General features: G+C 34.8%; 2 protein-coding genes across 3 annotated transcripts in view; one reads left to right on the top strand and one right to left on the bottom strand.

The window, feature by feature from the left end:
* LOC113238208 (multiple coagulation factor deficiency protein 2 homolog) overlaps nt 1-5,888 on the top strand; it is an 8,931-nt gene extending 3,043 nt beyond the window's left edge. The window contains exons 2-6 of one of the 2 annotated variants that reach the window (XM_026474992.1): nt 515-668; nt 1,554-1,689; nt 2,622-2,718; nt 2,851-2,990; nt 5,757-5,888. In XM_026474992.1, the coding sequence (XP_026330777.1) occupies nt 515-668; nt 1,554-1,689; nt 2,622-2,718; nt 2,851-2,984 (521 nt within the window). In that variant the 3' untranslated portion in view covers nt 2,985-2,990; nt 5,757-5,888. Of the gene's footprint in view, nt 1-514; nt 669-1,553; nt 1,690-2,621; nt 2,719-2,850; nt 4,518-5,756 lie in introns of those variants that run through there. The other variant, XM_026474991.1, reaches the window with a different exon arrangement.
* LOC113238207 lies at nt 5,763-12,796 on the bottom strand. The gene is made up of 4 exons (XM_026474990.1): nt 12,463-12,796; nt 10,817-10,937; nt 8,109-8,289; nt 5,763-5,945 (listed from the first exon to the last, which is right to left on the bottom strand). The coding sequence occupies exons 1-4, from the start codon at nt 12,781-12,783 to the stop codon at nt 5,834-5,836; spliced, it is 735 nt and encodes a 244-aa protein (XP_026330775.1). The 5' UTR covers nt 12,784-12,796; the 3' UTR covers nt 5,763-5,833.
* Between the last annotated feature and the right edge of the window lie 2,803 nt (nt 12,797-15,599).

The following is a 15,599-nucleotide window of genomic DNA, read 5'->3' as shown; positions in this document are numbered from 1 at the left end:
CTTCTGCAAATATTAAACGTATTAATTTGACGGCGAATGACGAATCCGACGGTAGAATGGGGTTCAGATGAAATGAGGTGTGAATATTGTCTCAGTGGGATACCAGTCCTCGGGTATTCGGTCCACATGGGGGCCTGGACCCAGCTGTTGCTAAATGGGCTAGTACTACCCTTTATATTGCAACAATGCCCTTCAATGTGCAGGTACCGACGTTGTATCACTAATTGTTTTATTTGTCGATTTTGCAGGACTTCTTGACGCGTGACGATGCCTGTAGATTTTGTTTTGAGTTATTGTATTTTTTTTGTAAATACGTAAATTTATCTTTTATTAGTAATGGTGTGTAATATTTTACATTTCAATGCAATACATTTTGTACTATTTGTACGCGTCTAATTCATTATAAATTATTTCTCAGAACAAAATAAGTATAGACGGCCATACATGACCACAATATTTCTGTAGATAATAATCTACATTATCATTTTAGTTTTTATTCTTTCTCTATTTTCAGTGTATCTGTTGTTGGTACTGCACACACTAACGTTAGCTTTGCGGCGTGGACCGCACCACCCTTCGGGCCAGCCAGTCGAGCAGCATCACCATCATTACAAGCCCAGGGGTTCCGAGTCCCTTACCGGTGACATACAGTTGCTACATGACACTAAGTAAGAGTTATTAAATTAACAGGAGTTAAAATGCCGCCGACTGAAGGCAATATTATGCCTTATAATATCGTACTGCTATTGCAATAGTGTTATAACTCAAAATATATGAAATTCAAGATTATACCATTTTTAAACGTAAAATTTGATTCTCTACGCGTCAATAAAACCATCGTTAGAATATTGTAAAAAACAACTAAACGATATCTACTTAACTCAAAAAGAGACAGGCTTAATGTGAGCTTGTTCTGACAAAATAGTGCTTATTCAAAAATATGAAATTATTTTTTCTCTTTTATTACCTATACATAAATTTACACAGATCTTTCAAGAGAAGCGAGTAATTCGTCTTTCGGCGACTACAAGAAAATACACTTTTTGAGTTAATACACTATTGTATTAACAGTACGATATGTTATTGAAGTTGTTTTTGTATTTTTTTCATCTATACTGCTTGCCAACAGCTTAAAACAAAAGACAGCTTGGTGACATCGATATTCTAACTTCTCTAACGTCTCGTCGTGTAAACCACTGTTTTAAAAACTTAACTGATAACCCAATGTGTCCAATATTTTCATTAATAGTTTAATCGATAATCTGTTACGAGTTATAGCAGCACCAACAAGTTCCTATAAAATACTTGCGCATTGAAAGGCAAATAGAATATTAATCTGGAGACGGGACCTATTTGAGTGATGATTGCAGTGAAGAAAATAAACAATTGGAGCTTCTTCATGCAAAATGTTTTTATCCAGTTCACCATATAAGGAACAAATACCCCGCTTATAGAAAAATATAATAAGTCTAGTGTGATATTTCTTATATTCCTAGAAAGTCATGAAATAAAAAATTATATTTGCCTATAAAATAACACATAGAACATTTCAGACACATAGAAGAAGACTCGCAAGTGTTAACTCGAGAAATGGTATCAAGAATGTCACCAGAGGAATTAGAGTTCCATTACTTCTCATCGCATGACTTTGACCGGAATTCAAAGTTGGATGGCTTAGAAATGTTAAAGGTACATTTGATATTTGTATCGTTAATGAATTCAACTCTTCTATAAATTATTCGAATACAAATGAAAATGTTACAATAAAAATTGCGACGCAAATAAGCGTACGAACTTAAATCTGAGTTACTGGAATAAGGTTCTAGGATTCCCAAAAATCATGGCGGACATGGTGTCAAGCGTTCTCGTATTCACTCTTTCGTTACTGCTCCTACAGTACTTTGACTCACTTGGTCGAAACACCTGCTGCAAGCTTTCAGACGTAAGGATCAATTTACATTGCCGCGAATTTTTGTAACCATGATGAACTTTATGTTAATTGTATAAATAAATGGTTAGCCTACATATAGTCCTACTGCTGGGCAAAGGTGTTCTTCACACCGAGAGGGATTGGGCTGTAGTTTCCATGCGATGTGCAGATGTGTGCAGGTTTGATTACGATGTTTTCCTTCACCGAAAAGCTCATGGAAAATTTCAAATAAATTTTGCACATAAATTCCGAAAAACTCAAAGGTGCAAGCAAACCGGGATTCGAACTGACGACCCTCTGTATGGAAGGTGGTAGTTCAAACCATTAGGCCATTATAATGTATGTCAATTGTGTGATGTATAAATTAGATACTAGCCTCAAAGACTAGTCGCGCGTCTTCCGGAGAATTCTCGCGCAGGGTCGGGAGTTTCCACAGCTACTGCTACTGGATACGGTATATCTACTTTGTACGTTACACTATAAACTATGAAGTTCGTTATACTATGTGCAATAAATTACAAAAATTATTTAGTAAGAACGCAGAACGTATGTGTGAAATCCTAGCGAGTATTATGAATTGAAGAAAGAATAGAAATATGCCAAGATTGTGACACGCGTATATTGTCTCTGTCTATGCTACTGAGAGATCGTGATAGATGACGTAAATGTATTATGTAACGTAATGTTGCAGGCAGTATATCACACTATGGAACATGAAGGTCCAGATCCGGATTCAGACGTTTCTATTGAGCCTGAAGCTTCTAGTAATGATTTAGAAAAGTTCATAGGTGAGATTATGCAATTTACGTACTAGTCGTACTATAAGATACGCTAATTGCATGTGGCAAAAGTGTTCTCTAATTTAATTTTTAAAACAATGGTACGTTTCCTCATTATTATACTTTTTTTATAATTTTCAGCCATAGTAGATCGTACCCTCGATTCCGATGATGCAGACGACGATGGTTTCGTATCATACGTGGAATATAGAGCGGCGCGCATCAATTATCCTTTGGAGAGAACACCGAGAGTTGTGGCTGCTGTGTCACCATAACACGTGGTACTGAGAAAACCCGCTACCAAGCTCTAGTTGTCCAAATTCCTAGGAGCTGCTGTTGAGTGTAATATAATCCAATGAGCACAGGTCTTTCTGGAGCCATTTAATATCGATTGGTACCTACAGGTGGTGGTAGATTGACTTCTAAATCAATATTGGCTTCTCCATGGCCGTTAGCTGATGTCCGTATAAATCTTTAGCTAGGATTGCTCTGAACCGGTGGAACTGAGTATTTTTGTGTGTTTAGAAGTGCGTTAAAAAGTTGCATTGCTGGTGATAATCATTTGTAATGATATTATGATCTTTCACTACCATTATATGATTTTATTTTAATTAAATTGCTTCACTAGAATGAAACTATTTTTCGGATCTAAATCGCGTGTAATTGCTTTTTCAAAGAAACCAGTACGCTGTGACCAAGGCACCTGTAGAGGGGTCAAAACGTTGGCTTGTTTGAAAAAACACATATACGTTAGTTAGATCCGAAAAAATAGATTCATTTCCTATGTGTAACAATCGCGAAAACCTAAGAACTCGATATTATTTTACAAATTTCTTATTATTATTAGTACAATGAATGAACACAAAGAAAAATTCCCTCGATCTGACAGGACTCGAACATGTCAGTCTAGAGGAACCGCTTTACCAACTGATTTACAGAATCTTTCTATGCATTTGTTACAGATCTTTCTGTTTTGGTTTTAACAGCTTTTTTGCCATAACGCCATTTTTCATTGATGTGAGAAGTGTATGAAAAATTTTCTTCACTCAACCAGATACCTTGACAGTTACAAGAGGTTGAAAATATTTAGTGACTGACCATGAAAGTCTTAAATTCTATATTTATTCGACGATTTATAAATTTAGTTGAAATATTGGCACCACACCACACCACCACATAAAAATCTGTAATAACCTATTTGCGTTTGACTCCAGTGCGAGAGGTCCGCGAACAATTCCAATAACATATAACACTTCAAATGCGTGCAAAGTCAATCCGAATACGGTCCGGTCAGTAAGCATGGCAAAAACCCTCTCCTTCGATGACAATTGTGCCCAGTAGTGCGTATTTTATGGGGTGATACAGTTATTGCAAATAAAAATACCACCTTAGGCCAGACCGCACTAGAGACAACTTTAGGAATTGGTTATTTGTAGTAATATAATGTGTAATAAAATTATTCCTATCCGTATTATAATTACTGTAGATGTGCACATACATAGTTATTGTATTTTTTAAATATTTTTGTTTTATATTTTACCTATTATACTTTTAAATTAACCCGTTCATAGACAGTAACAGAGTTTACAGTAATTTAAATATTAGAATATGATAATACGTGGTACAAAAGTAAACCAACTTCAAAAGTTTGTGGAATTACATCTATTTGTCTAGTTTCATTGAAAACGGTTAACCGAAAGTGGTTGAAATCCAATAAACCTGATTTATTCCCTAATTTGCTACCCTTAGAGGTGGAATATTTTCTTCAAATCTAAACGGGACCAAATGTGAGGTACCCAAATGCCGTAACATACACACAAAAAAATATAGTCGAATTGAGGTACTCCTTCTTTTTTTATGAAGTCGGTTAAAAACTAATTACTGCTTTACTGTGCGATTTCCAAGAGCTTTCTGTGTAGTTGCCGCTTACTGCTTCTCCGTAGAGATCAACAACGTACTGACAATATTCAATGATTTTTCGTTGAAATTTTTGAATCAATTATAAGCACTACGTACGGCACAAAAAAGTAGTAACATTTTTGTACTCTGTAAGTAATGACCATGAACTGGTTAAATGTATTTTAACTTACAATGTAACCATGGCACTAACTGTAAATAATGGACAATAAATTTTAATGTGTCTCTTCAATTCTTTATTCATTTCTTACATAGGATCTAAGGCTGGTTTCAGATAAATGTAATTTTTGCTGACTATTATTAAAGGTCCATTCAACCGTGTCCGTGACAAAATTGAAGTATGTATATAACTGCTTTATTGCAATTAAAACAATAGATACACAGATAATTTAATTCAATTCGGTGAAATGTGATCTGAAACGAGTCTTAATTTACATTAATTTATAAAATTTGAGCATAGATTACAAACTAGTGAACAACACTTTTTAACCAGTGTTAGACAGGGTAATGGAAACACGTAACACAGGCTCTGTACTCTCGTCCTCCGTCCGACATTCGAGTAATACTCAATTAAATTAAAAACGCACGATGCGAATGAAGCTTCATACTTGACATTGTCTTTTGACTTGGTAAATAAAGTATTACTTATTCGACATTAAGCGCCCAGTTACACGAGAAAAATATTATCGCGAGGCCGACCGCCCAGTTACCACGCCTTCTAAATGTACATTAATGGGAATCTGAATTCTGTTTATTATGCAACAACATTTAAATTCCTCTCAATAAAACTACCGCGCGGCCGCCGCCCGACCGCCGCGTAGACCAAATTCAAGCCAGGCTAGCCCGCGTGCCCGGAACGCTCATTTAAATTCAAACGTAAAGGCTAAACAAATAGAGCGTATTTTGCCATGACAGTTAGAAACACGCAGTCGCTGCGCGGCGGCAACGCGGACTCCGCTCTTCGACCGCGCGGCGGCCGCGCGGGGTGAGCGCCGTGAAATTCGTGTCGAATAATTGCGCCCTAATTGTTTCGGACAAATGCACATTTCCACTTCCCCCTGTCGACAATTTACTTACAACTTGTCATAACAAAAATATTTGTTCTAATTCATATACAATTTTTTTTTCAGCTCTTTTACAACGTGAAGACATTGAAATGATAATAATTGAAGCTAATCTTTCATAGAAGAAAACATTTTTGTTTTTGTTATTCGCCGCATCGGTAGCGTGTTTCACATGAGTTTCCGCTTTCGCCCCACTCCGCTGCTTCTTTAATACTTCTTGAGACTTCTTCATAGGGTTCTAATTCTAGACTTTTCCTGCGAAATATATGTACAAAACAATTGATTTCATTAACGAGTTTTATAAACATTGATAAGATTCGTGAGTTTTATAAACGTTTCGTACATTTCGTTTCATTTTTGTACACGTTGCACTGACCCCAAAGTAAATTAAGGCATTTGTGTTATGGCAATCGGAAATAACGACGGTACCATAAAACCCAGCCCTGATATAATACAGAAAAGTCAGTTTTCTGTATTAACCCGGCCGGGGACCGAACCCAGGGCTTCAGAGATGACGATACCATGAAAATTGGTGTGCAAGCCACTCGAGCACGTAGGTTGTCGACATATGAAATAGACTAAAACAAACGAGTTTGTTATAATTATTAATACAAAGATCGAACACTCAGAAAAAATTTCTTCGATCCGCCCGGATTCGAACCGACATCTTCTAGCTTACCGTGCCAGACGCTATGCTAACTAAGCGACATCTCTCGCCAGGGCTGGTAACTGTAAAGATATCTAACTGGGTGGTAAAACTTTCATAGATTTCTCATAGATGGCGCTACGGCTTAAAAAGTCGTTGAAAAAACCAAAAAAAAAACGAAAAATTCGTGAGGTCTGCTGGTTCGTTCCGTTGCTTAGTTGGTATAGCGTCTGGTACGGTAAACTAGAAGATGTCGGTTCGAATCCAGCCGGATCGAAGGAATTTATTATTTTACCTGTAATTTCACCAGCACCCTTAGCCTTCAAGACCGGAACGCAGTATTACACACATTACGGCTTGACAGCAGAAATAAGTAAGGTGGCAGTACTTCCCTGGACTAACTCTTTGACAAGGAGTTCTACGGTTACTAAATCTATTTACTAAGAATAACAATCTATTCAAGATTAGAACGAATAGACTTTTTTGAACAAACGTGTATCGTCATATCGTCGCTTAACCCGTTGATGAACAGTAACGGCGTTTACTGTAAAATTAAATATCAGAATATGTAGTACGGGGTAGTTTCCCTGTAAGAATCTCAAAAACCAATTACACGCTTTACAGTGCGATTTGCAAGTGCTTTCTTTGTAGTTGCCACATACAACTTCTCCGCAGAGAAGTATCAACAACGTATACGCAAAATTAATGAATTTTTTTGAATTTTATTGAAAATAACATTTATAACGCGGGAAATCTTCCACCTTACCATAGTGACTCCACCTGGTTTGGAAGGGAGAAACTTTTTCTTCGGCTGGCGTCACAGCTCGCCGCCAAAGATCGGGATGAAAACAAAACATGGCGCAAGCACACATTTTCGATTATGCACAACTTTCGTATATTCTATATTAAATGTTTGTCATGAGTGCCAAAAGTGAAATAAATACTGGCATATTAATACTCAAATTTTTTCTCACACAAAGCCACGGAAACAGAAACTATGACGGAAATAACACCCACCACGAATTTGATATTGAATCAATATTAATACACTACGGCATGAAAGGTAACTTTTTGTTAATGACTACGTACTGTCCATGAACGGGTTAACATCAAAGGATATTGTGTGCGTCTATTTTATTTAAACATATATATATAGTCTCTATCTACCCGATGCGAAAAGGGCGTCAAATATTGTATTCAAGTTATACGTATATTTACTAACTTACTTTGCTAGCATTTATATTATTAAAATTGCTTTGCATCAGTTTTATATATTGATGAAGAAAACATAATAATTAATACATAAATAAAAAAATTATAATTATTATGTAAATGCTCGCTAAGCTGCTGAAAAAATATGGTCTCTGGAAAGCCAATTGTATGAAAATCTTGAATTTATTTAACATACTCGTAAAGATATTTGATCCAAGCAAACTTCTATTAAAACATATCATAGGCATTCCATTGATAAACATGGAGGATGTACCATATAAACACGACGTATTTACGTACTTGATGTATTTAAGTTACCTCATATAAAAAACCAAGGACAAAAATAATTAAGTCGTTGATTATTTCCGTTGATATTATAAAAAATAATGATTTAAATTAAGTATTTAAAAAATATATATGTTCGTGGGTTAAGGGAAAGTTAAGTTAATTATATTTTAAGATTCAACCATGTAAACAAACGTTTTATTTTCATGGTTTTAAAATAAATAACGTTGAAAAATTTTGCATAGATGTAATAAGAATTAGGTTGTAATAGTTACCCTTGTATAAGTTGAACGCCCTGCAGGAGCAACTCAGCACCCGAAGAATACAAAGAGGCCTGGTGAGGCCTTTTGCAGGAAAGCTTGTATAGACAGCCAAAGTCGTTGTTCTGCTGGCCTGCTAGGTAGCTTAAGTACAACATCACCTCGTCTTCGGATATGAACGTGGCGTTTTTATTATCTGTAACGGAATGGCTTGTATTAAAGTTGCTTTGTGTGTATTCATTTTGCCAGGATCGTTAGAACTCCGTGCGCTTAATATACGACGAACTGTTATAGAGGAAAGAACAAGTAAGATAGGCATTATTGTTAAGTTGACACCATTCCCCTTTTTTGAGTACTATCTTCTATCGGAAGTTCATAAACAATATGGCTGCCTGGATGTGACGCTGACGCAGCTGTTTCACGAGAAAATGTTGGAATGCTGTGGTAGTGCAGTAGCAATGTTTTTTCAAAAGTCGTATGGATAATTTTACTTTTTTTATTTTGGGTCTAATTTGAAAATAAAAAAATAGCTGACTGTTATTCATTTGTTTTAATTTCGTACAAATACAGTTTTGTCGAGTGGTTCGACGTTCATTTTGCTTTCTTGTAAATTTCGTTAGCTTTAGCTGATAATTTTTTTTTCATAGTTTGTTTTAATCAAAGTTAAACTGTTACAATTTTAAAATTATCAGCTGTTACTTTTTCAAAAAATTAAAAAAATGATAAAAATGTTAAATTTTTATTACTTTTTTAAAACTGCCTCCGTGGCCGAACGGTTACCATGCCGGACTGCCACGCAGAGGTCCCAGGTTCGATTCCCGGGCGGGAGAAATATTTGTATGGCCTACATTTATTTCTCTCGTGAGTTTGGGTGTAATTTGTGGTTGTCATTGTGTGTCCATGGCACCCGCGACACAGGGTTTCCCTTGTGCGGGGCTATGTCGAGTGTGTGCGTTATTATTATTATTATTATTATTGAATGTCAGAATTTTTCGTGAAATTACTCCTTACATGATATTAATCAATGATCCAATAAAATTTATATTACAGTTAATAGCAACATCTCTAGCCAGGACTGGTAGTAGTAAAGATAAACCTAACCTAACCTAACCGTGTGACGAAATACTGTCATAGATTTCTCATAGATGGCTAAAAAGTCGTTGAAAACCAGATCCGACCACAATCACAGAGAAATGTGTGAGTTCCGCTGGTTCGTTCTGTAGCTTAGTTGGATAGCGTCTGGCACAGTTTGCTAGGAATACGGCTGGATCGAAGTAATTTTTTCTAAGTGTTCGATCTTTGTATTAATCATTATATCAAAAATGTTTAATGTTGATGTTTTCAATGAAGATTGAGTAAGGTTGTATTAACATGATGTTAAAAGATGTGAATGTAAATGCCACTTTATCTCTAGTTCTTATTTATTTAAATATAAATGTTACTAAGTATTTTATATATTTTATATTCTCACTTTTTCTTTGTTTCGGTAAATGCGCCGATATGTGTAGTTAAAGCATGTCACATACGGTAAATATACTATAACAAACTTATGTCATAATATCGACGACCATGCATTCAATAGACCATACAGAGTCTAATAATAATAATATATGTACAGTATATACGTATAGACAAGTATATAGTATCGTCAGATACAGTTTTTTCGAATTATACTTATGTACATATATTGATATAGTACTCATTCATATACTTTATCATCCTCACCGTCTGTAACAGGCTTAAACCGCAAAGCTAAACAGATCCATCCATCATTACTTATTTAACCCGTCGGATACCCGTTGGTCATTTTAAGCTCAACTACGGCGGATTATCCCCTGCCAATGAGATTAAGTTCTCACCTCTACTGGACACGAAAACAGCATCATCGAAGTTTTTAGACGTATTGGATTAAATGGGGTCAATAGTGAATACAGTTACGGTGTGTTCATATTTATTTTATTCAAGCTCACGTTTGGTTTAAAATTCTCAAGAACATGTGGAAGAGTATGGCACACGTTCGCAAAGATACTATGTGAATTTATTAAGAAATGTATGTATTTATACAATTCTATTATAACATTCTAACGACCAGTGTACATTATAATTAAATATTTTAAATTTTGCATTTATATTTTGCACTATATATTCTAAATAATTTTTTTATATAAAAAACGGTAGTGCTTAGTACTTGAATTATGTAATTATAATATTTAGTTTAGTTTATTTATAATTATAATATTCTATGAAACATTTCAAGAATAAAGATTAGCAGACCTTAGTTTAATTGAAGTTAGCTTAATAGGATTGTTCTTACCAACTGTTTGTACCAAATCTAAAATTTTAGTAATGTATGAATTCCTCTTGCAATAAATATGCGTAAAAATGTTATATCTTACTATATACAAGGTGAAGTATTGGTCAGTTCGGCACGTTAGTACAATGTGAGGGGTTAAAAGCAGATGTGTCGCCTGATAATCAGATGGACTATTTTTTGCTCTTACCTGCGTTTCCTGATCATTGTTGATTATTTTCATTACTTTGTTTATAATGAAATTTATTACTTTGTTACGAAATGTGGTTGCTATGTTCTATAACTGAGAGAGGCCGTAGACCGAGAAATTCATGACTACAACCAAATAATGGAGGATCACTTCTTCTTCGTTAATATGTGAGAATTGGTTCAAGAGAGCAAATTTATTAAAGTGTTGTTGAAAATTTCGTACCATCAAGGCTTCTAGCGTAATGATGGCCTTTCCATGCTCCGGCGCCAAAGAAGCCTGCAGCCAGGATGAGCGCCTTCAGAACTATCAGGATTACTAAGTTCGTTAGGTTCAGACTTAACACCTGCAATATTTAAATATCTTTGTTAGGAAATACTGTAAGTGAGTTAGTAAGTTCCCACTACTACGATACGAGGTATTTACTATTGTATAATTGAATAGGGTGATTTGCATTAATCATGTCATCACATATATTTCATATCATCAGATATATTTTCATTAATCATAGATATCAGTCAGCCGTGATCATGGGACCTGTATAGGGGCCGAAACGTATGTTCGTTTGAAAAAATAAGTATTCGCGATTTATATATTATATGCGATATTATTAATCCACTTAAAATACCAGTCTCATTTTAACTAATTATCATTGCTGCTAAATGAAACATTATATCACGCACCCATATACACACAGCTACACATACTCACACCCGAATTAAATGATAAGTTTGAAATAATGGTTCTTCTATAACACTTATACGCTCCTATTTATTTTTATCACTGGCACACTACGTCTCCCTCTCTGTTCAGTTCTCCTCCGCCTCAAAGGTTGTCTGGAAGAGATCGCTCTCAGCGACAAGGCCGCCTTTAGTTCTAAGTTGTCTATGTAGTGATTTTGTTTTGTGTGTGAGCAATAAAGCTAATCTATCTATCAATCTATCTGCTATAATAAGATTTCGATTGATGTACAAAATGTATCATTCACGTGGTTCAAACCCATATACACACAGCTATACACACATACTCGCACTCGAATTAAGTGCTGTTTGAATTAATGTTTCTTTTTCATAGTTTTTTTTATTTTTTTTCCCATAATATTCATCAATATGTTTTTTATATAAGTGTTTGTTATTAATTATATTCTTCATCAGCCCTCAATGACATGTTTCCTTCCGCCCCCCACTCAAGACCACAGGGTAATAATAATAAATAGGGAGAGGCTGAAAAACAGCGCTGCGCGGTCTTGTAACCGTGTCGGCTGAGCTTCTGCCTTTTGTCTTAAATTATTTCTTTTTGTATTTGTTTAAATTAGATTTTAACAAAATACTGTACGAGACTATAAATAATATTATTATTATTAAATATAAATTTTCGGATCCCTGACTTGAGACAGGATAGATTCTCCATACAAACTTTAATCCCCTTCTTATCCCCTTTAATATTTATTTTTGTGACAAGAAGTAGCCTGTGTTCTTGTCCTAGGTCCCATCTATTTCTATGTCAAAATTCATCAATATTGGTTTAGCGGTTTAGGCGTCAATACGTAACAGAGTTACTTTCGAATTAATAATATTAGTTTGAATATATTATAGGATATATATATTGATGACTGATTTATTTACGTTAATATGTAAGTATGTAAATATACGTACCTAGAATCTTTACAGTTTTAATAAGAATGGGATAATACTTACAAATGTGAATCATGAGTCCGGCCTCAAGGAGTTTTCTTTTACTCGTGACTCAATCTCTTATCTTACCTACAGATGTTCAAAGAAACGCTATTCATGCTGCAAGAATGCTCTTACTAAGCGTGCAATTTTAACAAAAAGTGCGATACGAACCTGCGTTATGCAGTCAAAACCAACCTGGCTGCTGCCTGTAGATCTTGCTACGAAATCCTTCATCAGACCTGACATGAGTTGTCCTCCTGTGCCACTGAGAAAGTCGCTCGCTGTATCCATAAAAGTTGATCGTCCATACTGTTCCGTCTCATTTTTTTCTTCGTCATGTCTATCAATACTGACGTGACGTTTAAACTGAACTGGTGGTTTTTCCCTGGGTAGAAGCGCGTTGGTATCGTAACCCTTTGGATACATTTTCTTGGCGTACTGTGGTGACGAGTACGCTCCGGAATGTTCTGAAGATACCAGGACAACACAAGAAAGCAGAAAGAATATCGCGACCATTTTCACAGAAGGGTGGATACTGACTGTAGGAACAGGTAGCGCGGACAATGTACCGATAGCATTTGCGATGGTCCCACCGAGACCGCAGTTTTATCTCTTCCCGTCCTTTTGTTTGTTGCACGCACGATGACATCTGCTAATGGTGCTATTGTTGGGTGCTTTTTAGTGCCACATACTTTTTTACCAACGACACCCCTCCAATTTAACAGGGAGCAGTAAATTTTAGATCATGTTTTCATTAAGATATCCAAATGTGATTAACGAATAGAAAGGTGAACATTCAACAAGGTTAATTGTATAATTATAAGATCAGAATAACTTGTAGAGTTGTACGTATATGGAACCTAAAGACGTATCCCTAATGAAAGTAAAATTATTATGTGGTGACAGTGACTCGGAGGCGGTGCTTTGCAGCGTGACGTTACCGATAACCTTAGCGGAACATATTTGTCTACTGTCGATCTCGGTTCCGTAACTATTACATCTGTTACATCTTAGTTATTTGAGTTACGCTTTTTGTTATGTTATGACGCAACGTATCATTAGGGTCAAATTCAAAGTATTACTAAAGAGCGGGTAAACCTGAATTTTGTAAAGTTTGCTTAAGTAAATGTTATACTAATGACATACGGCATTTTCCTTGGGGCTAATGCCGCCGATATCAATATAATTTTTGTCCTGCAGAAACGTGCGGTTAGGGCAATTTACAATCTGGGCCCCAGAATATCTTTGAGGGATACATTTAAGGAAATTAACATTCTTACACTAGCGTCACAGTACATTTATGAAAATGTAATTTATGTTAATAGTAATTTCTTCATGAAAAGTAATGACAGACAACATTAATACGACGAATGAAAATAAACTAGCTGTTCTCGATAATCAGACGACTATCGAGAACAGCTATCACAAAGTCACAAATTTATTTAAGGATAATTGTATACGCTTCTATAACAAGATTCCGATTGATGTACAAATTTTGCCATTCATTTCATAGGGTAGCCTCGATGTATGACTTCTGAAAAAAAAATTGTAAATGATAAACGTGTACAAATGTGTATTTACAACTTAGCAACCCTTAAGAGTTTCTTGCTCATTCTTCTCAGGTGAATCTGCCATACGAATGAGGGGTAGAGTTTAACCAATGTGACGATTTCAAGTGCAATATGGCTTACCAATGTAATAAAGATTATTTTGATCTTGATTTTTGATGTTTTGTTTAAAACGTTTGGGTTTGAATAGAATGAAGCTTCAAATTATTAAAAAATCATTTGGGATTTTGTAGCGGCTTGAGACTGCATTAAGATTATAATAACATTCTTTTTTTTTCATTTATTTACATGTCACAGTTACAGTACATTTTTAAATACATTTTAAGGTGTTATGTCGTTGTATAGGATCATGTGACGCCCTGTGAGGGCATGGCAAATTACAGAGGGGCATTTATAAATTATACTAACAAGTTTTTATCAACAATGTCAATGCATGCATTAAATTCGTTATGATCTTAATACGTACTTAAGCTATTAATCATTCAATATTAAAAAAATAAAAAAAATAAAAAATAATAAAAATTAACAATTTATAAAGATATCAACATTGTCATATTTATAGAACGAAAAGTATTTACAAAATAAAAATAGGTATGTAATAGTCTTAATATTCTTAAATAAATGTCAAAGGCAATTTCATAATATAATTTTAAATAAATTCCAGCAATGTCGTACTATTATTATTATTCCTCCAAGTATTTATCACAGAAATATTCATTTATATTGTAATAGCATTTTTTAATTAACAGCTTTTTCAATGTTTTATCAAAGGCAGTATCTTTTACCTGTCTCTAATGTTAATTGGTAGATTGTTGTACAATTTTATAGTCATATAATGTGGACTTGAGGCCACTAGTTGCAGATTGGTAAGGGTAGCTTCTAATTTGTGTAGATTTCGATTATTCCTTTTTACGGTTGTTATTGTCGCATAGAGATTTTTATGTTTTCTTACAAATTTACAAGACTCGAGAATGTATATTGAAGTTACAGTGAGAATGCCATGTTTTATAAAGAGAGGTTTGCATGATACCATTTGGTTGACGTTTGTTAATATTCTTATACACTTTTTTTGCAATGTGAAAATATCTTTAATATCTGAACTGTTACCCCACAAAATTATTCCGTACGAGATTATCGAATGAGCATGAGCATAGTATGCCGACAGAGAAGTTTCAAAATCGGTTACTTTTTTCAAATTTCTTAGAGCATAAATGAATGACGACAGTTTGCGGGCCAGTGTTTGTATATGTTGCTTCCAAGTGATAATGGAGTCGATTTCAATTCCCAATAAAGTTGCGGAACTAACAGTTTGTAAAGGTGTATTGTTGTGCTTATGTGATATTTCTAATTCGTTTTTTTGAAATGGTCGAAATTGTATTAGTTTTGTTGTATTTATATTTAATTGCAAATTATTCATTTGAAGCCAATGTGTCAATTTGTCAAGTATTAAACCTAGTTTTTCAGATAATTCAACTGTGTTGGAGCAAGAAGTTATGATAGATATGTCATCCGCAAAGAGAGTGCACTGATCTTTCAAAATGTTTGGGAGGTCATTTATGTATATTAAAAATAATGTACAACCTAGAACACTTCCTTGCGGTATAGAACCTTTGATAGGGATTGAATCAGATCTAATATTTTTTATTTCGTAGTCTTGTTTTTTGTACTGTTGACCTCCACTAGCTGCTGTCTATTACTAAGATAAGATTTAAATCAATCATGAGCGATTCCACGGATTCCTGTTGCGTAAAGTTTATTTAAAAG

Source organism: Hyposmocoma kahamanoa, unplaced genomic scaffold (assembly GCF_003589595.1).
Source record: "Hyposmocoma kahamanoa isolate Upper Pololo Valley unplaced genomic scaffold, ASM358959v1 95, whole genome shotgun sequence".
NCBI lineage: Eukaryota > Metazoa > Arthropoda > Insecta > Lepidoptera > Cosmopterigidae > Hyposmocoma > Hyposmocoma kahamanoa.
The sequence above is the reverse complement of the archived record's forward strand: the minus strand, read 5'-3'. Positions and strand labels throughout refer to the sequence as shown.